This window comes from Grampus griseus (genome assembly GCF_964374135.1).
Source record: "Grampus griseus genome assembly, chromosome: 3".
NCBI classification, from domain to species: Eukaryota; Metazoa; Chordata; class Mammalia; order Artiodactyla; family Delphinidae; genus Grampus; species Grampus griseus.
Window position 1 is genome coordinate 78,036,724 of NC_139019.1, and position 26,891 is coordinate 78,063,614.

At 37.4% G+C, this 26,891-nt stretch overlaps 1 protein-coding gene across 1 annotated transcript; it reads right to left on the minus strand.

Moving 5' to 3' along the window:
- Positions 1-389: 389 nt before the first annotated feature.
- On the minus strand, positions 390-21,611 carry RIOK2 (RIO kinase 2). Its single transcript, XM_082651478.1, has 10 exons — positions 21,464-21,611; positions 18,689-18,827; positions 17,826-17,942; positions 15,195-15,370; positions 12,508-12,596; positions 10,086-10,277; positions 8,473-8,565; positions 6,792-7,316; positions 6,033-6,129; positions 390-1,709 (listed from the first exon to the last, which is right to left on the minus strand). The coding sequence occupies exons 1-10, from the start codon at positions 21,527-21,529 to the stop codon at positions 1,545-1,547; spliced, it is 1,659 nt and encodes a 552-aa protein (XP_082507604.1). The 5' UTR covers positions 21,530-21,611; the 3' UTR covers positions 390-1,544.
- Between the last annotated feature and the right edge of the window lie 5,280 nt (positions 21,612-26,891).

The following is a 26,891-nucleotide window of genomic DNA, read 5'->3' on the forward strand; positions in this document are numbered from 1 at the left end:
TCTGCTGTTGTATCTCCTGGCCAATGCTAACTACAGAAGCAAGTAATTCAAAGACATCCTGGCTGGTGACTGTGGGGTGACACTGCCATCTAGTGGCCATTTTCCACTGCAAGGGACATCCCTCTTACGGGCCATGCTGTTGCTGAAGAGACTGGATTATCATCAGGTACATGTACCTAAGAACTCACTTTCACATCTCACTGGATTATAAAGTCTTTGAGGGAGAAACCATGCCTTATGTATTTTCTTTTTTCCTGCACCCAGTGAAGGGAGTATAGCTGAATGTGGGGCCTAATTAGGGACGATGACCCCCAATCCAGTTGAAAATCTACCTATAACTTTACAATCAGCCCTCACACATCCAGATTCCACCAACCTCAGATCACGCAGTACTGTAGTATGTATTTATTGAAAAAAAATCTGTGTATAGTGGACCCTCGCAGTTCAAACCCACGTTGTTCAAGGGTCAACTATATTTGTTATCTTTGACATGAAATATGTTCTTGACCCACCCAGTTAAGAATATCAGAAAGAACTGTTCACTTCTCATCCCTTCTACTTCCCCCCACCCTTAAGTCTTCTACTTCTGTTCAGGCTGCATAAAAACTGGAAACTGTAAAAATCATGGTGTGACTATCTCAAATTTCTGTTCCCATGATCACATTACCAATTTAAGTAGCAGAAAATAAAAGGAGACATAGCTGGTTTACCCTTAATACAAGAGACTAAAAAAATATATGGCAGTGAATTCTTCCTGTGGCTAAATAAAATGCAACCAAGTCGTTAGCAGATTTTCTGAAAGATAAACATCATTGTAATTACCATTCCAATAGCTACACTTTAAAGTGCTAGACATTGTTCTAAGTGCTTTCTGTGCACTGTCTCATATAATCCTCACAACAAGGCTACAAAGTAGTTATAAATCCAATTTTAACACTAAGAAAACTGAGGCAGAGAAGGAGAAAGAGGGAGAGAGAAATAAGACTTGCCTAAGGTTGTTTCCACTAGTAAGTGGAAAAGCTGGAATATGAAACCAAGCAATCTACCTGTTTGTGGTAGAGAACAAAACCAGGCAAAAACAGTGATATTTCGATTTTAAAAAATACTCAAGGGCTTCCCTGGTGGCACAGTGGTTGAGTCCGCCTGCCGATGCAGGGGACACGGGTTCGTTCCCCGGTCTGGGAAGATCCCACATGCCGCGGAGCGGCTGGGCCCGTAAGCCATGGCCGCTGGGCCTGCGTATCCGGAGCCTGTGCTCCACAACGGGAGAGGCCACAACAGTGAGAGGCCCGCGTACTGAAAACAAAAAACAAAAAACTCAAATATTCCTAACAAAAAATTACTTGGAAAACTGGGTTGCTTTAGCAGAATTACTATAGTTATTCTTTAGAAGACATGTACCGAATGAGTCAAATTTATTGATGAAAGAGGGTTTACTTATCTATTTATATATATATATATCTGCCTTGGTCCAAAAAATACTAAAGGTGGCTTAAAAAGGGATCATAGTAACTTTTTGAAAAATATTCAACTTCTTAAATATATTACTCTCCCCAAAAGCTAGCTGCTTCCAAACTTGATTTAATATTTTGCATGTTTTCTCTCCGTTGCTTTGTAAATATATTTGCTTCTCCTTTCTGTAATCGTCGTCTCACAGCTGATTTTTGCTGTTTTGTCAACTGACGCTTCACCTTCTGTTTCACCAATTCCTGGAAAGATTTCATGAATTAGTATCACTGATAATGGAACATTTTTTTTTTTCATTTTTTTTTAATGGAACATTTTGATAAGGAGTAAACATTCAATAAAACAAAGATTTACACTGCTAATATTTTTCAAATTTCTGTTAAAAGCATGAGTTTTAAAAAATTCCAAACACTGACAGTACTGTATTAAACAGCAATAAGAGAAAACACCAAATTGTTATAAAATAGGAGGAATTAAATTCCTAACAGAAATACAGATTACAGCAAGAAGTAGCACATAGTAGTGAATAGTCACATTTCTTTAAATAACAAATCATCATAGTGCCACCTAGTGTCTATCAGGAAAACTGGGAAAAACCAACCAACCATAACCCCCAAACCCAAACCCAAACCCAACAAGATGGAAAGAAAACAAAAACAAACAAACAAAACCAAAACAACCTGCTTATTCCTTTGCTTTCTAGGTAAAAGGAGGCATGGTTTTGTAGTGGAAAATTATGTTTGAAAGCATTTACTACTGGTCAAATATACACAAGAGTGCCTTCATAACTTCAGGTGTAGAGATGACCTGATGGCAGCAGTTACTCATGGAAAAGTCCTCATACAGTTTCTGGGAGAAACAGTATGTTTTCACACGGTGAATGATCATAAATTCAAATTATTTCTTATCACTTAAGACACAGGCTGCCAATGTCAAATGACTTACAAGATGAGGAATAAAATCTGAATATTCCGTTCACATAATTTTTTTTCCTCTGAAGCAGCCTGTTTAATTGTGTATAATCTTGCATCATCCAACCTCTCCTAAAAAAAGAGTGAACGCTGAAAGGGTTGAAGCAAGGGTCTCTTCTTAGTATGCTCCACCCCATGCTAGGTACAAAGAAGCTTTATTAAAAATCTGTCAAGTTAAAAAATTAAAGATTAATGGATTTGAGAGGTAAAAAGGAGCTAGAAAAACCAGTCTGCCTAACGCACTGTTTCTTGGACTGTATATGTGAAATATAAAACTCTGGATCAGATAAGTTAAATGCAGACTTCAGATATTTTACATAGTTAGGCAGACAGGCTTTAACAAGTTATCCCTCTTTATTTTAGTCTAATGATTCTCAGTGGGAGGAAAAGTAAAAGAAGATAAAGCGAAACAGAAGAATAAAAATGCAAGTTCCTGCAGAGACTGATATCCTAGGAGATGCAGTTCCAGGAAGGCCAGAGTCTTAGAAGCACCTGGTTGCTATCCCAGAAATTTCATTACTGAAAGCATTAAGATTGGCTGAAAGTTTAACACATGAGTGACTGGCCTCTAGGACTTTTCTCTACCCTAGGAAGCCAGGCAACTATCACAGCCTCCTCACCCCAGCAGGAGACCAGAAACCTGAATCAATCAGCATAGTCTTAACTATCACCAAGAGAACAAAGCAATACCTTCAGAATTCTGAAGGTCAATTATTTCCAAACCACAACTCTAATACTTAAATTCTCAATCAGGTGTGAGGACACGATAAAAAGACATTTTTAGTAATAAAAAGTCCTCTCCCCCACCCAAACTCACTCAAAAAAGTACTAAAATCCGTTCTGCCACATAAAGAAGTAAACTCAGTAAGGAAAAGAGATAAAACTAGGAAAGAAGGTACCCAACAGGAGACTGAGACAACAGTAGAACATGCACCACATTTAAACTAGAGGAGTTCAGACAGAGGCCTCTGGGATAGTTCCAAGAAAAAAAAAATCAATTTATTTTCTAAATATTCTGCTTGAACTTCCCCTTCGTTCCTTACTTCAATGAGACCATAAGATATATCAAGCAGCTAAAGAAAATAAGGAGGTAATGAATCACTATGCATATACCTCCTAATTCAGAACAATTTACAAATCCTACAAGGTTAATTTTCATGTTAAAAAGTGGGAGAAAAATCCACACTAGTATATTTTTTTAAAAAAATGATGAAATGCGAAATAAAATACAGTTGATCCTTGAACAATGAGGGTGTTAGGGGCATTGACCCACTGTGCAGTCAAAAATCTGAGTATAACTTAGAGTCAGCCATCTGTATCAGAGGTTCCTCTGCACCTGCGGATTCAACCAACCACAGATCATATAGTACTGTAGCATTTACTATTAAAAAACCCCACATATTCAAACCAGTGTTGTTCAAGGGTCAACTGTACTTCTGTATTATTTCAAGGAGTACATGAAAAAAATGAATGAAAATCATGTACTTTGTTATTGTTTTGTTGTTTGTTGCTATTGATGGTGGCCATGTATGTACTTTTTTAAAATCAATATACCTTAATGTTTAGCTGGAATTTAATTCTGTTACATATGAGAAAGAACAGCATTCATAAATGGCAACTCTGCCAATAAATAGGGAACTATAAAAGTATTTTAAAGAGGAAAACAGATTTTACAATTTCAAAGAACACAGAGCAAATCTTTTAGTTTTGCAGACACGAAAACAACAATCATCAAATTAACGAAGGTAATAAAAGTTTGTTTTCTCCTGACCCTTTAAAAAAAATGGAATACAACCTCAAGGAAAATAGTATGACCAAATTCCCAAAAGAATTAGAAGTTAACACGGTCAATTTGTTTCCAATGATTAGAGGGAAACCTTTTTGATTAAGCTGGCTAGAGAGATCTTTTCCCCCCTTAGACTAAAGGCAAATCTGTATTTTATAATCCACTTTATTATAGGCTTGACCCCATTTGAAATATAAGTTCCTTCTGTTAGCTGTAAGTTAAATGGCATAAAGACAAGACCTAAAGACAATGTTAGTGTCATCATCTTTATATACAGAAAAGAGCATAACTTAGAATTTAAGAAAGTAGCAGGAGTAATCTAACTTTTCTTTATATGCAATTGCCAATTTTACAACACTGTATTGGGTTGGCCAAAAAGTTCATTCGGGTTTTTCTGTAACATCTTACAAGAAAACCCTAATGAACTTTTTGGCCAATCCAACAATTAGATATAAATGCACTTATGTTTTGAATCTGATAAAATCAAAGAAAGGAGGGTGAATATATCTCAATAAGTACAGAAAAATATCAAAGCCAAGAATGGACAGGCAATCATAAAGTGAGAGAAATTCTTAACCAAGACAGGTGATAATACTTAAAGGGAGATATTATCTTCCATCATAATTAAAAGATGTTTCAAAGATTTCACAGACTTAAATTTTATGTTCAGAAAATCAGGTAAATTATGAGGCCATCAGAAGAGTATATAAAATCAGTGCATTTACAGAATTTTATTCTTTTATTTTGGTCTCGCAAGTTCCAAATGTTTCTATTATTGAGTAAAGATACCAGTACTACTAAAAGTGCACTATATTAATAAAACAGAGTACTGTTATTTTTAGCTTATTTTTTGATAACTGATTTAATTTTGTAAATGTCCCATATTACCCTCCACAGGGTGTACATTTTAACTTGTTAACAATATATCTGAACTTAAAAAATGAGAAGTTCAGGAAAAAACAAAGTTCTTTCCCTGTGAATTCACTTTCTAAATAATAATTTGATTTCCTCCTTTCTACCTTCTAAACTGACTTTCTTCTTTTGCTCATTTTAAGTAAAGTTATCACTAAAAACTAGTTTCAATGGTATTCAACTTGGTACCTTCAACCAGAAGGAAAAAACCTACCACACCAATTATGTAATTTTATCTCTGCTTAAAATCTACAAAGGAAACAAACTGATTCTTCCTTCCGGGTAGCCAGGAGAAATGGCCGGCAGGCATAAAAGCTCATCGGTAGGAGCTGGACTATACGTTCATTATCCTGTCCAGAAAATGTCCTTTATGAAATTCTTTTGGACATTTGTTGCTAAATGTCCAACAAAACCTTGAGACACTGAAAGTTTTACAATTACCTATTTTCCTCTTTCAAAATTTAAGAACAAGCTAGCTAGCGAAGCTCGTGCATTTTCACATTTGAGGTGCAGTGCTGTCACTAGCTGAGTAATCTTGAGCAAAGTCATGTAACTTGTCTGGGTCTCAATTTCCTAATTGTTAAAATGCAGGGACAAGATCACATGAGAATCTACAAAGTCCCCCTTGGATTTAAATTTCTATGATTTTCATCTTTCAAATTCAAGCCAACTTACATGCTGTTTTCCCTGAAAGCTCTGATCGTTCCAGCTAAAAGTGAAGTGAACCCTCTCTATTTACTAAATTTGCACTTCTTATCAATTTTATACTATCAACATGTGAAGTCCAAATGGCCAAGGTGGTCCTGTACATCATCTAATCCTCAGAGCGCCTAAGCTTAATAATCTGTCCACAGTAGTGCTAATAAACACCTGGGAAATGTTGAATGAATAGTTACCGGAGGAATTGTTGAACAGCTTAACACACTGCCCACAGAAGTAACACTCAGAGTTCTTGTTCTATGTTGATTAGTATCTTCCATATTTTCTTCATCTCTAAAATTAAAATCAAAATTTAGTTAATTTTTAAGTTAATTATGCTTAATTTATATCTTATTACTACTTTGAAATACATAAAGCCATATTTCATCAAACTACCCTAAATCCAAAAGTTAAATTTTAGATCTTTTGCTAATCTAAGCTGAGGCTGATTCACTAATATTTGTCCAAAAAAAAAAAATCTTAAAAGAAAAATAACATAACAGTAATTTTAATTGTACATTAACAAATAAGTACAGAAGGTTCAAAGCATGAGGGAAAATTCACTGTAAGTAGATATTTTAAGAGAGCACACTTACTACATGTTTATTGGACTATACATTAACCAAACATACATTAGATGAATAATTATTAAAAAATACAAATAATTCACCCATCTAAAACCTCATCAACTTATCAAGAGATCTTATTAACTATTTGAAAGTAATCAGTTTGAATTTGAAAGCAGAACTGCTTAAAATTGAATAAATAGGCTGTCTAGCATGAGGCAATTGTAGAGGGTTCTTTGAATTTTAACTATAAAAGAGTTATTTGCTTTCATTTTGCACATGATGATGCAGAATATAGCTGTCATGTCATTTGACAAAAACATTCATTTACCAGAATCAAAGTCTAGGTCTCCAGATTAAAGTAAAAAACCAACCAACAGAAGTCTATACCTGAAAGGCCTTAATTCTTTGTTTACTGATGACAAGGCAATCATATGAGGGCACTCATCTTCATACTCCTCAGAGCCCATGAGGATTCCACCTTGACCTGTCTTATCATCTTGCCTGGTGTCATGTTCAGTTCTGCTATTCTCCTCAGAAAACTCAGTTACAGAACTGTTTGTAACAACCTGCCCTTTTATTTCTTCTAAAGGCTGATTGAATTCAGTCATTTCAAAACTATGTGCATCAGCACTGTCCTCTGACAAACTGTCTTCCTTTATTTGTTCAAGGTCTCCAGATGATCTGAAACAGCAGTCAACTGATTCACCGATAGAGTTCTGTCCATTTTCAATATCTGATCTACAGTCCTTTGCTTTTTCTGATATCTCTTCATCAGAAAATGAGAATTCAGATCCCTCCTCTGTTTCAATATTTTTATCATCTGGACCTACTGGATGAAGTAGTTCATCATCTGCCTGCATTTCCTTTGTGTAGCCGCTGGCAGAAACCTCTACATCAAGAGAATCCTCCCTCCTAGGAAAAGAAAAGAATGTTATGCATTTAGAGAGCGAGAAAAAAATCCACCTGACATGAATTAAGTATTTAGTGTTCTGATAAATTACGACTCTCAAATGAGTTTAACAGTTTATATATTTTAAAGGTTTTTCTCTGCCTAAAAGGTAATACTTAAATCACTTAACTACAGAAATGTAAAGGACATAGCTGGTTGTCATCTAAGAATAAAATGACTATGAGGGACTTCTCTGGTGGTCCAGTGGTAAAGAATCTGCCTTACAATGCAGGGGATGTGGGTTCAGTCCCTGGTCAGGGAAGTAAGATCCCACATGCCGCAGGGCAACTAAGCCTGCACGCCACAACTACTGAGCTCTCATGCCTCAACCAGAGAGCCTGTGTGTGGCAAACTATAGAGCCCACACGCTCTGGAACCCGTGCGCCTCAACTACAGAGCCCACATGCCCTGGAGACTGAGCACCACAACTAGAGAAGAGAAAACCCGCACGGCACAACTAGAGAGAAGCCTGCATGCCACAAGGAAAGATCTCTTTTGCCTCAGCAAAGATCCTGTGTGCTGCAACTAAGACCCGATGCAGCTAAAAATAAATTAAATAAATAATGAATCTTAAAAAAAAAAGGAATAAAATGACTGTGAAGAGCAACAGATATTAGTAGAAAAGTTACAGAAACTTCAGTTGATACTGACTTAATAAATTAACTTTCAGAGGAGGCTAAAGATTTTAAGTTATGTCAATCATCCCAAATCAGAAAACAATATCTTAACTACGTATACAAAATGAGAACATTTGGCTGTGAGAATTTACATATAATTATGTTCCATGAATCAATTAAATATAGCTCCTATGGTGACTAAAGGAAAAACACAATTTCTGATAAACACTTGGCTTGATTCCTTAAAAACGGGTTATTCACATAGCATCCTATATTGAATAAGCGTTCTCGAATTTATAAGAAACTAAGTAGGTTCCTCCTCCAAATTCAGTAAGGTTAATGGACCACAGGTAGGCATAGTTTTTAAGTTTCATTTGTATATTATATAGCAATGATACTGAACAACAATAATGAAAATTTTTTAGATGAAAGTGTTAACTTTTAGAACTAAATAAATCTGGTATTCAAAATTCTATCATTTTATGCAACATAGTATACAAACCTGATATCACTAAAGGTTGGGAAAAGCTCACTTTCATAGCTGAAACGTTTCATGAAGAAATCTCTGATGCATTTAACATCTCTGTCAAAATACCTGCAAAAGCAAGAATCATTTTTTATATAGCCTTTGTTGTTCATCTTTTTCCTTATTAGCCAAAGACAACATCCTTGTTATGACATTCTTGTTGTTACATGAAAGAGAAAAGGATGTTACTCAAAAGAAAAAAGAAACAAATCAGCTGCTGGTGTTTGAAAAAATAAAAGCCCAGGAACAAGGACTATAAGCTGTCAATGGCATACAGTTCTTATGGTTAGAAAACTCAAGGTTTTCCCATACTATGAGACATATATATGAATCCCAGAAAAAAAGATAAGGGCCTGCAGTTTGGGGGCAGATTTCTACTTTCCCTCTCTAGTTTCCAGTCTGTCTGATTATAGTTCCCATCAGCTTCAGCTATGTTCACTAGAACCTCTAGTCAACTGGGAAAGGTGAAGACAAAAATAAACTAGTGACTCATAAGAAAAAGTTTGGGGACTAATGTTATGTTTATATTATCTTTATTACCCATTAGCTAATATGTAGTAAACATCTATAGGATATAACTAATGCTGTGGCTTATAAATAGTTATCTGGAGACATGTTAATCTGGACTGAGAGTAGAAGGACCTCTGAATATCAGGTTGCTTTTTAGGCTACCATAAAGCAGCCAGAACAGATTGAATTCTCTAGAAGGTTTCCAGAAAGGGAGAATTAAGAGACAGGATGACATGGAATTGAGAGAACAGGAGAAAAAAAATACTCACTCTTAATTTGATTACACTCAATTGCATCATAGAATACAAACACATAAAGGAAAATATCCTGTCATATTTCACAATTTGGCTGTTTAAATGGTCAAGTAACATGAGAAATAAGATTATCACAGTATATGAAGTGATTCTGCCGTGTGTCAGGGATGAGGTTTTACGTGAATTCCTTTCTCTTATCAAAATAAAAGCTAAAAACAACATGAGAGGTATTACCAGTCTGGTAACTGAGTTCAGTACAAAACCGTAACTTTCATCAAGACCATAAAAAATTATTAAATTATGCCTGGTGAAGCCCTCTTGGAGGCAACCATGAAGCAGAGAGAAAAGGGGAAAGGCAGAGAGGATGTGGTTCTAGGGTTCCTCCTTCCATGTCCCTACTTCTTCTGAGCAGGCTTTTGTTTTAAAAATTGGGCTTCCACCTAAACGTTTGTTTGAATAAAGAGTTCCATGGCTGAGAAAGTTTGACTTTTGCAAGTCTGTCAGGTTACAAGAGTAATTCAAATTCTTTTAATGATTTATAAAAGTAGGCAGTTTCTTCAGATTTCTAATATACAGCATTATTTTAATGAATAGGTTTTAAAAACTGTATCAAAGTGCATTTTTTTTCAGTTTTAAAATACCGAGGAGTAAGAAAAATTCTTAGGGGGAAAATCAGAGCATTTTGAAATCCCAATTTTTAGACTCTTAACATCAGCCACTTCAAACCAGTTATTAACCCCAATGACAGTATGACAAAGCTGAAAAATTATTAATAAATAAAAGATGACTGCATCACACATAAACACAGTTACATCCAGAATATACCATTCAGCATTGGTATGAGAAGTTGAAACCATCTGTGGAAAATCGATCATGGTGATGTGGTCATCTTTATCCAAAATGAGATTGAATTCATTGAAATCTCCATGAATCAGCCCATGATTTGCAAGTTTAACAATTAGTTCCATAGCTTCATCATATACTGATGCAGGATCTTCAACATGGTGTATCTGACATCTGAAAGTGTTAAGTGTGAAAATGGTTATTTGTCCTCATTTATGATTTTAATGAAAGCAAGCATGTGTGTATTTACATTTAAATATTATTTCCATTTCATCATGCCTCCCTAGCAGTTTTCTCTTCAATCCTATCAGCATACAGATATAACAGCTTAAAAAAAAAAAAAAAGACACAACCCATTCAATTCTGTATCTTCTTCCCAGTACACCACATTCTTTCTTTCATCTTAACAGCCAAACTCCTCTATTTGTGCTTTCTCCAATTCAATGAGCACTCTAATGAGCCCATTTCAAGCAAGCTTTCATTCAACCTTGTTCCAATGAAATAGCTCTCGTCAAAACTACCAATGACTTACATGTTGCTATATCCAATGGTCAATTCTCCACCTTCATCATTATCTGGTCAGTTAACCTCTTCCCCCTCCTTGAAGCAGCTCCTCTCACCTGACCCTTGGTACACTAACTCTTCAGGCTGTCGTCTTTCTGCACTGATCATTCCTTCTTAGTTTTTTTAGCTAGTTCTTCAGCTTTTCCCTGACGTATAAATTTTGGAGCTCCTCAAAGGTTAATCTTAAGACCTATTATCTTAACCATTCTTGGTGATCTCATACAGGCTCATACACAGACTTCAATCTAGACTTCTCTGAGCTTCTGGGCATCTCTAACTTACCATGTCCCAAACTGAACCTCTGATTCTGCCCCACCCTCTAACTTCAAACTGTCTTTCTGCAGTCTTTCCCATTCTGTAAATGGCAACTTTATCCCTCCAATTATTCAGGCCCCAGATCTTGGTGTTATCCTTACCTGCCCTTTCCTTTATATCAATACAATCCCAAACAAATCATGTAGGCCCTGACTGTAAAACATATCCAAAATCTGACCACTTTTCATCACCTTCACATCTACCACTCTGATCTAAACTACTATCATCTCTTGCTTGCATTATTACAATAATTTCCTAACTTTTCTTCCTAATCCTGTCCTAGTCTCCTTTCAGTCTATTTTCAATACAGCAGTCAGAGTGATACCATTAAAACATCAGTCAGATCATGTCTCTTCTTAATTCAAAATCCTCCAATGGCAGGGAGTTCCTTGGCAGTCCAGTGGTTAGGACCTGGAGTTTTCACTGCCACCAAAAAAAAAAAAAAAAAAAAAAATCCTCCAGTGGCTTCCTGTCTCAATCAAAATAGTCCTTATACTATTGCTACAATGGCAATCACATTAGGAAATATAAATGTATCAAATCAACCTTAAAGTTACTGAATGTTATATGTCAAATATATCCTCCCCACCAAAATAAATAAATAGAACATCCTTGCAATGGCTTACAAATTGTCTGCTGCCTCTGTGATCTCATCTTTTACAATTTCTCCCCTTACTCACTCAGCTCCAGCCACAGTGGCCTTCTGTTTCCTGAACATGCAGGCATACTCCCATTCCAGGAGTTACGCATTTGCTCTTGCCTCTGCCCGAAATGTTCCTAGATATCTGCATGATTTCCTCTCTCCTTTCAGGATTCTGCTCAAAAATCCCCTTATCAAGGAGACTTTTCCTGGTCACTCCATGTAAAATAGCAGCCTCCTACACCCACCCACCTCAACACTTCCTGTCCCCCTTACCCCACTTTATTTTTATGCATGGCATTTACCACCATCTGATGTATCAAATATTTCCTTGTTTAGCTATTTCCTGCAAGTTTCCTTCCATCAGAAAGTAAGCTCTATGAGGGCAGGGACTTTATTTTGTTTACTGGGGAGCCTAGAACAGCGCTTGGCACATACTAGACTGTTTATTTACTGACTGAGTCAGAGAGTATAAAATCCATATTGTCGGGCTTCCCTGGTGGTGCAGTGGTTGAGAGTCCACCTGCCGATGCAGGGGATACCGGTTCGTGCCCCGGTCTGGGAGGATCCCGCATGCCGCGGAGTGGCTGCGCCCGTGAGCCATGGTCGCTGGGCCTGCGCGTCCGGAGCCTGTGCTCCGCAATGGGAGAGGCCACAACAATGAGAGGCCCACATACCGCAAAAAAAAAAAAAAAAAAAAAAATTGTGGTAAAATCCATATTGTCAGAATGAAACTGAATTTTCAATTTGCCTTTAAGTCTACTACTTTATGTTAATTTCTAACCTCCCAGAAGCAATATTCCATTTACAAAAAAAAATATTATTTTTTAAAATTGAACCTTATAATTATTTATTAGAACTGAAGGTTCCAAGAATTATACTTACAGAGGATAGCCTTTTATGAGTTCCATGACCACTGCATGGCGATTATAATCAACTGGCTTTGGAACTGGAAATTTCCTTTCATACAATGCCTAAAATATAGCAAAACAGGTAAAAAGTAATGAAAAGGTCATTAATTTTTAGGGAACAATAAAATTAAGTGTACCTGTCCACAACCAGAAAAAAAACATGTAAGCCTTTACAAAATTACAGTTAACACATGATTATTTATGCATGGTTTATTCACTGCACAGAATGAGCTGTACATAAAAACAACACTGTAAACCAGTTTTTGTAATTCACTTTTTTTTTTTGCGGTACGCGGGCCTCTCATGGTTGTGGCCTCTCCCGTTGCGGGGCACAGGCTCCGGACGCGCAGGCTCAGTGGCCATGGCTCACGGGTCCAGCCGCTCCGCGGCATGTGGGATCTTCCCGGACCGGGGCACGAACCCGTGTCCCCTGCATCGGCAGGCCGACTCTCAACCACTGCGCCACCAGGAAAGCCCCTGTAATTCACTTTTTTACCAAACATTCATTTACTGAACATTTACTAAATATTATACACTGTGCTAGGGTTACAAAAATGAGTGTGAAAATGTCTCTGCCTTCAAGAAGTTTCGTCTCTTACAATATGTATATCTTCTATTTTGTAAGTTTCTGTCATTTACTGGGAGTGTGCTTAAAAAATTCAAATGGAAATAAATTGTGATTTAGGAAATATTCTGTCTTCTGGCATATCAGGAAATGAAATATTCCAATATATTAGGCATTTCAGTTTATACAGCACTGACCTTTTTCTTCAGACCACAATATACAATATAAATCTATTATGTGACAGGGCCTTTGTCATTGATACCTGAATCACGCCAACAGTGGTTCTAGTTCTTGCTACCACGCCAAACCTTTCTTCAGTGTACCAATACCAACTAAGATGCTTGCGTCAATGCTCCATTTTAAAAAAACTACAATGGCTGTAAATATTGACTTCAGTCTGAATAACTTTTCCTAGTTTTCAAAACTCTTTAATCCACTTATCCAGTCCTAGTTCTCTCAATACTCTGTCCAATAAACACTCTGGAGTGTGATCAAGACAGTCACCTTAGTGACTGTCCCCATACACACAGGGCTCACACGAATATTCATGTCTTTGCCATTCTGGTTCCTTTGCAAAGTACACTGTCTTATTGTCTTTTCTTTACAGACAAATCATATGCAACTCCATTACTCTGCTCAACTCCCACTCACTTACGAAACCTCCTTCATCGATCATTCTACTCTACAGAAGATTCTCTAAACTCAACATATAATTTGACATTTAAACTGTTCTGTTTTAGGTGTGTTCATGTTATCTTTCCAACTTTAAGACACACACTGCACTCGTTATTTCTTTGGTATCCGCTGTTCACCTCCCCCAACAAAATACTTAATATAGAGGTAGGCACACAGCTGACACTCAATATATGCTTATTAAGAGGGTTAATTTTAAGAGCTGTCTACTCTACTTCCTACCTTCTTTGGACAGGAACTATTTCCCTCTCCCCAAAGATTGTCTGCTTGGCCATATATTTGCTATTTTTAAATCCAAATGGTTTTGAACATGCTTTGGCAGCTCAACAGTATGTAACAACTCTAACTATTGTCATAGTGGTCTAGCCCTTGTACCATAGCTTAACCCTTAAGTTATAGCTCAATCTTATCTTATTTTCGCTTAGGAAAAGAGAGAATAAATTTAAGAAGCATATTTATCCACAACCAGGCTCTATTCCTGTGCCTTCATATAAAAACTCCAAGAAGACACTTAATATGGTTTGGGGGAAATGTGTTACAATTCCTACTAAACTGCCTACTTACTATCACAGGATACAAACCATTGATATAACACAAAAAACACAACATGTATGGTATTGATATCACTTACTTATACTGACTAGAGGATTCTTCCCTCAGGATTACTAAAAATTTAAGCACATGAATTAAAATAACCTACTCAAAGAACATCAAACTGAAATTCCCAAGAAACAACAGGTCATACGCTGGAGTGATTTTTAATAATTCAAAATTTTAAAAAGATAAGTTATAACAAATAAATCCTACTGGAGAGAATAATAAGAATGCAGTTATTTTCTAATTTAAATTATTAGTGAAGACAATTAATTTGGTTATTATTAAAGATATTTAGTAAATCTATGTTGAACTTAATTTAGAAGGTAAAAGGTTGAAAACTAAAGATTTTTACCATTTCTAATATACATACAAATTCATAAACTGACATTTCTTCCATTGAGGGAAAAAAAAATACCAGTCAACTTACCTGAGAGACTAAGGTTTCTACAGAAGGTAATTATCTGGTGTTTTCAATTAGAGACAGACATATGCATAGACAGGTATAGATTTACATTCACACATACACATTTGTGAGGCAATTACATCACTATTTATTTCAGGCTACTCTATCTTGTTAATATTGTAGAATACAAGTTGCCTTTATGCATTTATAACAGCTAAAAATACCTCTGCGTAGAAGGAAACCACGAGAAAAACAAATACCAGAAATAGTCTAAAGAGTTAAAAAGTGACTGTTAAGGATTGGGACTGGGAGTAGGGAGATGCGGAGGCAACAGACTGATGCATGTCACTACAACCTTTTAACTACACATATTGTTTGGTTAAAAATATAAAATTAAAAATACCTTCATATAAGCAAATTCTTTCATGGCAGAGAGACGAGATAAATAAAGCCAAGACATGTTATGCCTGTGTTTATGATAATCACGCTTGTTTTTCAGATTTCGAAAGGAGGTTCTTCCCAGTCTGTGAAGCTTTAATGCAAATTGCTGCCCTTCTTCATTTGCAACAATGTAAATATCTAGAGTCAAAATTTTAAAAGGATAATTATTATATTTTTATTCCAGTAAATTTAAACAATTCCAATTTTCTAACTTTGGTTTTATTTGTTCCAAATTTTCTCTTTCCTAATAACTAGAAATAGTTACCATTCAGCAAAATTCTTTTTATTGTAATTTTAATTACAATACAAAATGATGACATGTATTAATATCTACTACAAAAGAAAACAGGGATGCAAAGGTGTCAAAGGTTACTGCTTCCAAAGATGCTCAATGCTCAATTCCATTTAGTGGGAATACATCTAATTGTTCCTTAGTGTCCTACATGTACGAGCAGTGATTAATAATATCTTCCTTTTCAACATAGGACTTGTCTGGTGGTCCAGTGGTTAAGACTCTGTGCTTCCACTGCAGGGGACATGGGTTAGATCCCTGGAACTAATCCTGCATTGCCATGCAGCAGGGCCAAAAAGAAAAAAAATTCTTTCTTTTCAACAATGTGAAGTTCAATTCTTAAATTGCTTCAATGAATAAATACTAAGTATCCAAATATAATCCTATAATAATCAGAATGGAGATCTTCCCATAAATATTCTAACTATCAAACAAGTTGCTATTTTAATACTAACATTTAGAACATGTCCTAATTACTCATGAGAGAAACAGCCTCTCATGTTCGTGAGATTATAAATTGACACAATTTGGAAGGAAATTTGGTAATATCAAAATTTTGAATGTGCATAACTTTAGCTCTAATAATTTAATTTCTAAGACTGTAATACTTGGCAACTACAAGAAAGACACCTCTGCTAATATGAAATGATGTCAGGGATGCACCAAGTGGAAAAAAATCAAGGTGTAGAATTGTAAGTACTGTTTGCTTTCACCTATGATTAAAAAGATATGTGAATGTATATACATACATCCTCAGTACATTATATACTTGTATTTACATAGAATATTTCTAGGATATGTACAATATTAATAGTGATAGCTTTGGGAAGTAGGAACAGGAGATGGAGACCTGGGTTAGGAGTTAAGATTCACTTTTTACCATACTCGTACTCTGTTTTGAAGTAATGAAGTTCTTAAAAATTAAAAGAAAGCCATTTTTTTAATTGAAAAAAATTGGACATAAAAAAATTAAGAGGAAAAAGAGGTGTTTCATTACATCATTTTATACATTCTTACACACACACACTCCCGTATTTAGTAACTCTAATATTACTTACTAAATATATACCATACTCTAGATATTAATATAGTAGACATACAAACCATATGAAGTACCAAAACAACCTCCTTTGGAATAGGTTTCCTAATAGTTCTTTTACTTCTAATTTTAATTTTTCTTTTTTGAGGTACTCGGGCCTCTTACTCTCGTGGCCTCTCCCGTTGCGGAGCACAGGCTCCGGACGCGCAGGCTCAGCGGCCATGGCTCACAGGCCTGGACGCTCCATGGCATGTGGGATCCTCCCAGACCGGAGCACGAACCCGTGTCCCCTGCACCGGCAGGCGGACTCTCAACCACTGCGCCACCAGGGAAGCCCTAATTTTAATTTTTTTGCTCTCTCAGTTTAAAGTATGTAACTATACAGCATAAACTTTGTAGGACAAAAAGTAGTGTATAAGAGAGCATGGCATAAAGAAAATCTTTCTCTGTTCTTTATTTTTACCACACATAAAAAACCACTACATAGGTATTTGTTTAATGCTATTTTAGAATTTTTTTCTGTGGTTCTACACATATCTAACTTTGCCTGTTGATCATACTGCTGTGATGGAAAGTGTGGTTTTTATAACTTCCTCGTGATACTTTTTTAAAAAAATATTTATTTATTATTTTTGGCTGCATTGGGTCTTCGTTGCTGCGCGTGGGCTTTCTCTAGTTGTGGTGAGCGGGGACTACTCTTCTTTACGGTGCACGTGCTTCTCACTTGGGTGGCTTCTCTTGTGGAGCACAGACTCTAGGTGCTCAGGCTTCAGTAGTTGTGCACGCGGGCTCAGTAGCTGTGGCTTGTGGTCTCTAGAGCACACGCTCAGTAGTTGTGGCACACGGGCTTAGATGCTCTGCGGCATGTGGGAACTTCCTGGACCAGGGCTCAAACCCATGTCCTCTGCATTTGCAGGCAGATTCCCAACCACTGCACCACCAGGGAAGCCCCCTTGTGATACTTTTAAAAATTATTACAAATGTTCAATTTATCAGATATTAAAATAAGAACAAATAAAGTATTTGCCAAAGATTTCAGTTATTAGAGGAAAACCGATTCTTGGTATAACTGAACTTTCAGTGATAGACTTATGAAAAAACAGTAGTTTACTAAACTAAGGGTAATTTCAAAATCTGTATTGCTTTCAAGCAACTTTTCAATTTACTGTTTAGTTAGAAAAATAGAAAAGATGAATCCTTTCTCAAGGGGAAACATAAACTAAAGCAAATAAAATGCACTCAATAGTACTATCAGCACTTACCAGATTCTTTGCCAACACCCATCTGGTTTCCAACAGACTCAACCACCTGTCTAGAAGAAAGTGTTTTCAAAGCTAGGTAATCATAGCCTGCATTTGTCAACCGATAGCCCTGGACAGCTAGAAAAAATCAAATGAGAAAGACCATATTTTAGTTACACTGTACCATCAAGTCACATCAGGTCAAGAGAAAAATTTAAACAAGGGAAGTCTTAGCTGGAAAAACACTAGCTACCCAGGCTTACGAGTTTTAGCATTTCTTGCTGTAATTTTTATTTCTTCTCTAGAGCAGTGTTACTCAAAGTGTAACCTACAGACTGATACCAGTCTATAAATGTTTGTTACTAGTCTGTGACAAGTTATAGAAACTAAGTGGTTCAAAAATTTTTGTATCAATTTGACTAAGTTATTTTATGTCTTCAATCTAATAAGAAGGAATTTGTGCCTGTATTTTGTCAGTTTTTTATTTTTCTAGTAATTATTTTTATTATTTTATAAAGGTACGGATCCATAATAGGTGGAAAAAGAGAAACTCATCCCTCACCACTATGGTTTGAGAGGTAATGCTCTAGAGTCCTTTGGCAGACTGTACTTGTCAAAGACAGCAACAATATCTTAATCCCACTTGTTCTTCTGCAACTGGAACTTGCTAATCCCCTATGAGGAAATGAAGGCTATTTCTCTAGCCTCCTGGATCTGGGTGGGTCCTGTGATTGCTCTGACCAATAGAACATGGTAGAAGTGTACTTTGTCAGTTCTATGTCTAGTGCTTTCCTAGTCTGGCAGCTTCCACCTGCTTTTTGGAATACCTGCTCTGGCGGAAGCCAGTTACAGGGAAAATCACAAACGGTGCCTCAAATACTTACTTTTGGTTCGCTCCCAAGCTATAAGTTTATGTTTTACTAGTTCTCTTAAAATTTTATTACAACCACCATGTTTAAGGCTGGCTATAGAAGCAACCAAACTGCAGGGAACAATTTCATGGTTCTTCATGCCCATTTCAACCTGCAATTGAAGAAATCAAAATGCAATCATAATCAACACAGAGCTGTTGTCTACCAAAACCTTGTGAAAAACTTAACTTCTCCGTCAAACTTTCCTGACCATGCAGTTTCCCAACCAATTGTGAGACATAATTATTACCTTCTCTAGACATATTTTAAATCACAATTTGGTATATAATCATTGATATTCATATTCTCTCTCTCTCTCTACTATACTATATGCACTTCAAGAGTATGAATTGTGAGTGCTTAACATAGTTACTAACATATGGTATGTACCAAAATACGTATTGACATCCAAATATTTGTGTTTAATAACTACAGATATTCCAGGTATTTATTAAGAAGGTATTTAATGAGAAGATATGAAAGGACCTGAAATGTAGACCAAAAGTTTTAGATTTTATACTAAGGAAAGTAGGAAACTCATGAAGATGCTTAGGCAAGGGAGATTTAAGGGTTGTTTTAAGGATGTTAATCTAGCAGGAATATGCAAAGTGGTTTAGAGAAGGCAAAAACTGGAGGTGCTGTATTGGAGAACTAAGACAACAGTCTGGGCCAGAGAAAACAGAAGCCAGGACAGGGAAGAGGTGGTGGTAATGGAGCGAAAGAATTAAAGAAATTAGTATGGGAGGGATTGGCACTGGATGTGGGAGGGTAAAGTGAATGAAGAGTCAAAGGTGAAGTGAAAAGAAAGAAGAGGCTTTAAGATAGTAATAATTATTATTATTTTAATGGAGTTTGGGAAAGGACTGAAGGGGTAGACAAAGTTGATTAATTCGATATGAGCACACTGAGTCTGAGGTGTTGGAAGGTCCTTCATGGAAGGTACTTCAGATGAAGATGTTTAAGGAAAATTGGAAAGGCTGATCTGCACTTGGGAATGAAGTCATAACTACAGGGAAAAAATCGTCAATTACTTGATGGAGGTAAGAGATAAAGTCATACATAAAGTGGATGTGATCATTAAGCGAGAGATAATGGAAAAAAAAGGAGGGATAAGGGACAGAACTTGGGGGGGGGAATTCACACTGAAAGGTAAGGGCAGCCAAAGTATGATTATTGATGTAGGAGGTGCCAGAGAAGTAAAGGGAAGATGGTCAAGGAAAGGTGGCCACTGATACCAAGACTAGTAACACTCAACTGAGACTGAAATATTTAATGAATTAGGCCATTCCTTGGTGAGCTTCAAAAAGAACTTAAGAATTGCAAAAATAAAGTTTTGGAAGATAAATCTGGCATCGTTTTGATGTCCCAACCAAAACCTCACACTTTAAACTTAACTAATCTTCCATGCTTTGTTCTGTTTCTCCCAGCCTCTAACATTCTCTTGACTCCCCTATTTCTGTCAGAGGCATTAAGGAGTGAGTTAATGTGCTGAGGAAGTAGAGAAGGAAGGTATCTTTTGACAGTAGGTATTTAGAGAAAGTGTGGCTGAATTTCAGAATCTATGGGAGGAGAAAGAAGTGTCTTCCAAATTTTACACTGAATTTGCATTTGATAGTTTATTCCTTAAGAAATGCCTATTTAAGCAAAAAATAATAGCTCCTAAATAAATGTGTTTTATTCTGCAAATGCCTAATCTATGTGTTGATCTTTGTGCTATAAGACTAAGACCATAAAATCCGTTTTTGTCACTTCCTTGCTTAACAACATTCAGTGGCTCCCCTATACTTAGAATATATTCAAAATTCTTTACCAAGCCTGCATGACTATCTGTAGCACATGATCTGGCTCTCACCTTTCCCAGTTACATCTCCAACTCTTCAGTCTCTTGCTCACTATGCTCCAGCCACACTGGCCTTTCTAGTCTTCAGAAATTGTTCCTGCCTTGGGGCCTTTGCACTCACCACTGTAGCTTCCTCTCCCTTCAATTCTTTCCCAGGACTTCACTGGACCGGCTCCTTCTCATTCAGCTGTTATGCCCGCCCCGCATTCTTTCTTTTACTTAGCAAATATTTATTCAGTACCTACCAAATACCAGGAACTTTATAAAAACAGACACGATTCTTGCACTCGGGCAGTCTTCTCTGACTAAACAATTTAAAAACAGTATTCAGGCTCCCTGCCTCCACCATGAGGGGTCTCTATTCCGTTATTCGCTTTAACATCTTCATAGAACTTATTATCTTCATATTATCCCTTATTTATTCGTTTACTTGATGATTTGCCTCCTTCGTCTTGTCTGTCCTGTAACCCGTGGAATTCTCTAAAACGGTTACTACATATCCGATAAGTATGTGTGGATTGAATGAAACTGAAGGAATGCTATGTGACTCAATCTGTGAGTAGGGAACTCAATGCTATCAATTACTCTTCAGGATTCTTAAACCCTTCTCAGCTGGTCAGAAGCCCAGGATCAGAGAAGCTTCCCAGGCTACAGAGATTCGATGTGGCTCTGGAGAAGGGGAGCAAAATAGCAAGGAAAAGAGGGGTCTTTGCTTTACATGGGGGAAGATAAAAAGCTTCTGAACAAAGGCTTTTGAAAAATCCGACTGTCCGGTCTTTTCCCCATTCCCAACCTCGGCCGCGTTCCAGGGCCTAAAGCGCGCTCAGCTCCCAGCAAACTTGGAGGAAGAGGAAGAGCACGCGCGGTAGAAAAGGTCAGGGGAGAGGGAAAAATGGCGAACTTCTTACCGCGGTCAGGACCCTGAAGTCATCCCGGCTCATGTAACGCAACTTGGCCACATTCACCTTCCCCATGGCGGCCCCGGACCCAGGCCAGAATCCTGTTTCAACAACCAGACAGCGATAAGAAAGCTGACATTCCGGCTTCTCCCGCGCCTCACAGTGGCCGGGCAGCTCGCGCCTGCGCAGCTTATACTACAGGTCCTTGTTACTAAAAAGAGGTACCGTTCTCACTGACTTGGGGGCAATAAAACGTCTTCTGAGTCTTATGAAGCATATAGTACGGAACAAAGCAGAGTATTTTTTTGTAAAGTGATTTTGTTATGTGGCTTAGTCGGCGGACTCTAAGTGCTCTCTATCATACGCCATTTATTTTTCATATCTGTCAGGACCGGCTGCCTAAAGGATGCGACCCGCCTCTAAGAGCAGAGTGGTAGTTTAATGGGAGGAGCACGTTTAACAGCAACTCCTACTTTAGGCGAAGTGACTTCCACTAAGAGAGAAAATGAACCTGAGCCGGACGCCGGACAATCCAGGAGGTTAGAAATAGAGTAACCACACTAGCAGGCCCCTGTCTAACTGCGCATGCTCAGGACAGGGGCGGACGTGGTTAAAGAGAACTCTGGCATCTGCTCACTACTTGATTTAAGTTGGTCCCCGAGACTCCGGAGTGCGCCTGCGCCTGCTGGGGGGGTGGAGCCTGGAGTGACGTGTGGGGGCGGGGCTGTAGCCGGCGTCTCTCCCGCGCTTTTACAGAAAAAGTGCGCATTTTGACGTTTCCGAGCTTACCTACGTGGGTTGTCAATTGAGGACCCGATTTAAGGGCTTTAGGAGAACTGCCGACACCCGCCCTGGGACTCCAACCTACGGCAACAAAAATGTAGCCGGAGCGGGACCGTAAACAGCTTGCACCCCGACAAAGAGGGTGCGTACTCTACTATACTTTCTTACAAGTATAACAAAACTTGTATGATAATGTTTGCATTTATATCTCGTTTCATGAGCTATATTTTAAACCTTTAAAAGGCATGGGCTTACCTGGTGTTGCAGTGGTTGGGAGTCCGCCTGCCGACGTAGGGGACATGGGTTTGTGCCCCGGTCCGGGAGGATCCCACACGCCGCGGAGTGGCTAGGCCCGTGAGCCATGGCCGCTGAGCCTGCGCGTCCAGAGCCTGTGCTCCGCAACGGGAGAGGCCGCAACAGTGAGAGGCCCGCGTACCGCAAAAAAAAAAAAAAAAAAAAAAAAAAAGCAGTTATTTTGGTTCGCTACTCACGTGAGGTGAGGGTGCTGCATTTGCTCGCAGAGGTTTGTGGGCCACTGCTGTTCAGCCTCTCCCTGGGTCTAGCCTCAAAACCTTTAGTATAAACTTTGGAAATCAGTCTTTACAAAGAGTTCCTATCCTTCCCCCGCCTCCGGTTTTTCACTGACACGTGTGCTGATTTTCCTCTTCTCAAAGGCCCCACTGGGTATGTTGCTCTGTCCAGACACAGAACTAGTCCTTCAATAAAACATGCACTGGAATTCTAAGGCAGGCAGTTGAATCTGCCCTATCTTTTCAGCCAGGATAGTTAATATAATGAAATAGAGAATAAAGAAAGCAGAGCAACCCTCTATTCCCTCAACACAAGCTTTGCCTTCTTTTTTTACTTGAATTCAGTAAATTTTTGATTAACCAATCTCAACTAATGGAAATCTTCATTGAAATGGAATTTTTCTTTCTGTAATTCACATAAGACATAAAAATGAAAAGTTTTGGGATTTCCCTGGTGGTGCAGTGGTTAAGAATCAGCCTGCCAATGCAGGGGACACGGGTTCAACCCCTGGTCCGGGAAGATCCCGCATGCTGTGGAGCAACTAAGCCCGTGTGCCACAACTACTGAGCCTGCGTTCTAGAGCCTGCGTGCCATAACTACTGAGCCCGTGAGCCACAACTACTGAGCCCGTGTGTCACAACTACTGAAGCCTGTGTGCCTAGAGCCCATACTCTGCAACAAGAGAAGCCACTGCAATGAGAAGACTGTGCACCACACCGAAGAGTAGCCCCTACTCACTGCAAGTAGAGAAAGCCTGTGTGCAGCAACGAGGATCCATTGCAGCCCAAAATAAATGAATAAAATAAATAAATTTATTTTAAAAAATAAAAAGTTTTTAAGGAAACCAAATGACTAACTTATGGAGCAAGAATGGGATGAGAAACATGAGTCATTTGGGGTCTATTTTTAATCTAACACTTTAGCAGACATTATTAATCTATTGTGACACAAACCTTAGCTTACTTCTTAACTCTGCTCCAGGCAACCACCACTAATTGATTGGATTTGGCTAGAATTGCTGTCCTGGTTCCGGCATATTCCCTGGGGATAATCACACTGAGCCCAAATATTTTATACTTTCAATATTAATATATATTTTTAAAACATCTTAATCAAACCTTTGAAGAGTAAAAGTGATTCAAGTACTGTTCAGTATTCTGCTCTACCATACCATGCTTAGTAATGACAAACAAAAAATGCACAATATTCTTCATTCACTCATTTACTGTTTCTCTGTATGTCAGAATTTTTTCTCGATCTTGGGGAAACTCAATCCCAACCCTTAAGCCTTGTGGTGGAAGAATATGAGTAAAAAGTTAGAGAATAGTATAAGAGGTATGCAAAGGATTTATCACATCATTATTTCTTCCTTCCATACTCTGTCTCCTACCCCTCTCCCCTCCACATATGGGGCTTGTCCTCACAAGCTGCAGAGATCTTGACTGTCCAGAAATTAAAGTTCAAACTTCTTAAAGTTCAGACTTCTTAGGCTGGCATTTAAAATCTTCAGTAATGTATCATTACTTCCAAGTGGCATATACACTTGCCTAATTGAACTACTTTGTTTTTACCTTGTACAACTCCCTTGATTTTCTGTCTCACTGCATTTTCTCTTCATCTCTAATGCTCACTTTCCCTTCTCCTTTTCTTTTTATTCTTTACAGTCACTGTATATGTAAATCCTACCTGCCATTCTTAAAATACCATGCATTCCATAAAGCTTTTGTTTAATATCCTTATATTAGTTTCCTAGGGCTGCTTAACAAATTACTGCAAACTTGGTTGCTTAAAACAATCAAAATTCATTCTTTTACAAAAGGTTCTGGACCATGCTGCAACCAGAGTGTCTGAGGGAGAATCTGTTTCTTGCCACTTCTGGTTTCTTCCAGCATTTAGTGACTGCTGGTGTTTTTTACCTTGTGGTTGCATCACTACAGTCTCTGCCACTGTAGTCACGTAGACTTCTCCAGTTCTGTGTGTCTCCCTCTGTCTGTGTCTTATAAAAATACATGTGATTACATTTAGGGCCCACCCAGATTCTTAACCATATCTGCAGTTTTTTTTTTCCATAGAGGGTAAATTCATAGGTTCCTTTATATTATGAAAGGGTTGGACTTGACTTGGTGTTCCTAAACTTCTGGTTAATGTAAGTCCCCATCTCAGCCCCATAATCTCCATTCTGCTCTGGTTGAGAATCACTCTCTTCTGTGTATGCCTAGGAACCAAGAATATTTGGTTAACATTTGTTTTATGAAAATAATATTTTTTTCATATTGATGACTTTGATAGCACCATTTCCCTTTGGAACTACTGGACAGGTGATCAGTCAGACCAGGTTTAGTCAGAGGACAGAACCTGTATTAGTTATTTAAAAAGAGAATTTAATATTAGGAATTATGAATTTGGCATAAAGCTAAATAGAAAACTGAAAAGGGGAAAGGAGAATAGTAAGACACCACAACTACCAGGAGGACAAGATAAGGATTGGTTTGGCAGGTGTTGCACACACTGCAAACTACATTCACATGTTATTATGGAAGGGTTTTGCTGCTGGACTGAAGAAGTGTTGGGACAATGCTAACAAGAATGGCTTACTGAAGAAGCCTGGAGGAAGCAAATGAGATGCGGACTGAAGGAACAAGTTGATTCTTTCCCCTTCTAGGATTCCTTTTCAGCAGAATCCAACATGGAGGCAGCTGGCAAAACAGAAATGTGGTTTACAAGGTCCCAGCCCTGGCGTCAGAAAGTATAACGTAGAAGTCTGGGTTTGGACTTCTAAAAGACAGTAGCTTAATAACTGACACAATCTCTGAGATGTTTTTGAGATTTAAGATTCTGTTTGCCTCTTAGACTTCCACAGGTTAATACTCAATTAAGAATCTTTATGGTTTGCTTTTTTTTTTAATGTACTTTGATACAGAGAGTAAATGTTTCAGATTTTTGATCTTCTATTTCATTGCCTTACTTGAATTAATGAATGTCCTTGCTTTAGTCCTGTTCTTGTTTTGTTGTTGTTGTGTTTTTTTGTTTACAAGAGTTAAAAATAATCCCATTATCCTAATAGAATTTTTTATTAAATAAGGGCTTTTGGTTTACCTAAAATAGTGTAATTGTCTTGGTTCCAAATTAGAACACTTGGTATATTATTCCAGGTTACTCTTTCAAATGATGGAATTTTAAATGTTTCCACACATTAAATTTTACATAGTTTTATTACTTTTTCTTTGAATAACGAATCTGAGCTTTAAAAGTATTCTTCAGACTATGGGGTATTTAACTGGCCCTCTGTTAGAACAGCTTTTTTTAGTCTAAGCTACTGCCGAACTTCCAAACTTGGTTAAACATTCTTACCATTTCTCTTTTAACGTGGCTTAATATGCTAGTCTTTAACATGAAAACATTATTTGCTCACAAGGAGTTCTCATGAAAGCAGACTTTATATAAATTGTGATACTCAACTTTCAGTAGGAAATGGTCAAATAAATATAGAAGATTAAAAATGAGGTGTTCAAAAGTGGAATGGTTGTTTAATTAGCTGAAGAGTACCTAAAAATATTGACGTAAACTGACATACATGAAAATGTATTTAGTCATTTGTATTTATCAGTTGAAACTTTATTATAAATAATAATCTATGAAAAAACTTTAAAAAATATTTTGTCTTTAAGCTATTATATAAAACTTTTATTTTCTATTTAAAATTTGATTGTCCCAAAATAAACATTCTCTAAGATCCCAGTTGTGAAAATGAGTTCTAGTTAAGCTAATGAAAAGCAGTAACTGTGTCAGACCCCCAAATACTGCAAATTCTCTCCCATAGGTAAATTTATAAACACCTCAACATGATTTCTCAAAGTTCAGCCTAAACAGGGCAGTTCATATACTGGGTTCTTTCATCATAGTTTTGGGAAGACCACTGGTCTTGAGACATGTTCAAATGGTTCTACTTTTATTACCGCAGGTGTCCCTTTTCAAACACGTCTCCCAAGTATAAGATTGTTTAGTTATCTTGGAATTTGTAACTTTGTTAAACTGCCATCTATAGTCAGAGGACATCTGGAAACTTTGGAATTAGCTTTTTAAAAAGTAACTATGAAAAAAAAAAGTGACTATGGTAATCCTA

Bases quoted from the DNA above. Each gene is read 5' to 3' on its own strand.
- RIOK2 (XM_082651478.1), bottom strand. From the start codon at position 21,529: ATGGGGAAGGTGAATGTGGCCAAGTTGCGTTACATGAGCCGGGATGAC. The intron at 18,828-21,463 runs GTAAGAAGTTCG...CTTCAATTGCAG, and splicing joins ACTTCAGGGTCCTGACCGCG to GTTGAAATGGGCATGAAGAA. The intron at 8,566-10,085 runs GTATATTCTGGA...TTGCTTTTGCAG, and splicing joins TCTCATACCAATGCTGAATG to GTATTTTGACAGAGATGTTA.